Here is a 1,694-nt window from a genome sequence, read left to right as displayed (position 1 = left end):
CACCTCCGGCGGCTCCACGATGTCGGGCGGGTCCTCGCCCGTGTCCGAGTCCTTCTCGCTGTCGTCCTTGGTGTAGGATTCCTTCCGCTGCTCCTCCCGCCATTTGAGCGCCCTGCGTGACTTCTCCTGCTCCCAGCTGCCTCGGCCCCATCCCCACGGGGAGACGTGGATCGGGCCATGGGGAACAGGGCACAGTGAGCAGCTACAGCCGGAGCCCCCTGTCCCGGGCCCAGGGGTGGGACAGGAGGGTCGGGGCGGTGTGTGTATGTGTGTTGCGGGGGGGGGGTTCCGGGGGGGGGGGGGGTGATGTGTGTGCTTACCCGGCGATGGTGAGCAGGTGGCGGGAGGTGTCGATCTGCACCTCCATGGCGTGGTTCTCCAGCTCCAGCAGGCGGCGCCGCACGTCCATCTGCTCCTGGAAAGCGCTGATGAGCTGCTCCCGCAGCTGCCCCATGTTGGCCTGCTCCTCCTGCCCGCGGTGCTGCTGGACCTCAGCTGCCCATGGATGGGTGTGGGGAGCTCAGTGAGGAGAGAGGCTTCTGGCCAGGCAAGTCGAGCCCCGCTAGGGGCCCTCCCCGCCCTTTCTTCCCAAACCACTTTCTGTCCAGCCACCGCCTCTAGAACGACCTCCTGGATTGCTACCTCCTCCGGCACTGCCCTGAGTCTTCAGGCTGTGGCTCAGAGGTGACCCCCAGCCCCTCTGTATGAACCAGGCTCCCACTAGCTCTTACAGCACCTTTGTGTCAGCTATTGAAAGGTGCCTTTTAGCCCAGCCGGCGTGGCTCAGTGGCTGAGCATCGACCTATGAACCAGGAGGTCAGGATTTGATTCCTTGTCAGGGCACATGCCTAGGTTGTAGGCTCAATCCCCAGTAGGGGGAATGCAGGAGGCAGCTGATTAATAATTCTCTCTCATCATTGATGTTTCTATCTTTCTCCCTCTCCCTTCTTCTCTGAAATCAATTTTTAAAAAGTGCCCCTTAGACACGTTACTGCCACCAGGTGGCAAACCATCGTGGCAAACTTAAGTCTACAAGAGAATGTAGGCGGTGCCCCTTCTGGTGATGCCGGGCTCGGCCTTGCACCCCTACACTGTGGCGTGGAGGGTGAGGTCCTACGCAGCTAAATGCTCCTGTGTCCCTCACTCGTGTGATCCCCCCAATCTTCAGCGATCACGATTCCACTTTACAGCGAAGGCTCAGAGCGGTGGAGTGACTAGCACGGCTACCCAGCCAGAGTCTGACCCCAGGGCCATCTGAGACAGCCTGCAAGGGCTGAGGGAGACGGGTTCCCACTAACACAGACAGCCCCCCTCCCGCCGACACACACACACACCTTGGATGTGGCGAATGTCGCCCCGCTCCAGCCGTCCCCGGGCCTGGCCTCGCCCTCCCTGCTCATCAATCTTGCACTTGAGCCGCTGGATCTCGCCCCGCAGGTCGGCGATGATGCTGGTGTACTGGGCGATGTGGTAGGAAACGCTGAGCAGATTCTGCTTCACCTGCGAGGAGCGCGGGGCAGGGCAGAGCAGGTACAGTCACCCCAGGGGCCGGGCCGGCCTGCGGTCCTCCTTTCTCTCTCTCCCCCACCCCCAGGGCTTCTGGGTGACAGCAGTGGCCTTGCCTCCCACCCCACAGCCTCTCTCACCACATGCCGCTGACAGAGCCGGCTCCTAAAACGCTGCTCCCCCTGCTG

General features: G+C 62.2%; 1 protein-coding gene across 1 annotated transcript in view; it reads right to left on the bottom strand.

Annotated features, from left to right (window-relative positions):
- KIF19 (kinesin family member 19) overlaps positions 1-1,694 on the bottom strand; it is a 27,623-nt gene that overhangs the window by 4,332 nt on the left and 21,597 nt on the right. Inside the window, 3 exon segments of the mRNA XM_015570508.1 lie at positions 4-136; positions 321-495; positions 1,335-1,500. Coding sequence (XP_015425994.1) covers positions 4-136; positions 321-495; positions 1,335-1,500 — 474 coding nt within the window.

Source organism: Myotis davidii, unplaced genomic scaffold, assembly GCF_000327345.1.
Source record: "Myotis davidii unplaced genomic scaffold, ASM32734v1 scaffold172, whole genome shotgun sequence".
NCBI classification, from domain to species: Eukaryota; Metazoa; Chordata; class Mammalia; order Chiroptera; family Vespertilionidae; genus Myotis; species Myotis davidii.
This window is presented reverse-complemented; position numbering and strand designations above follow the sequence as displayed.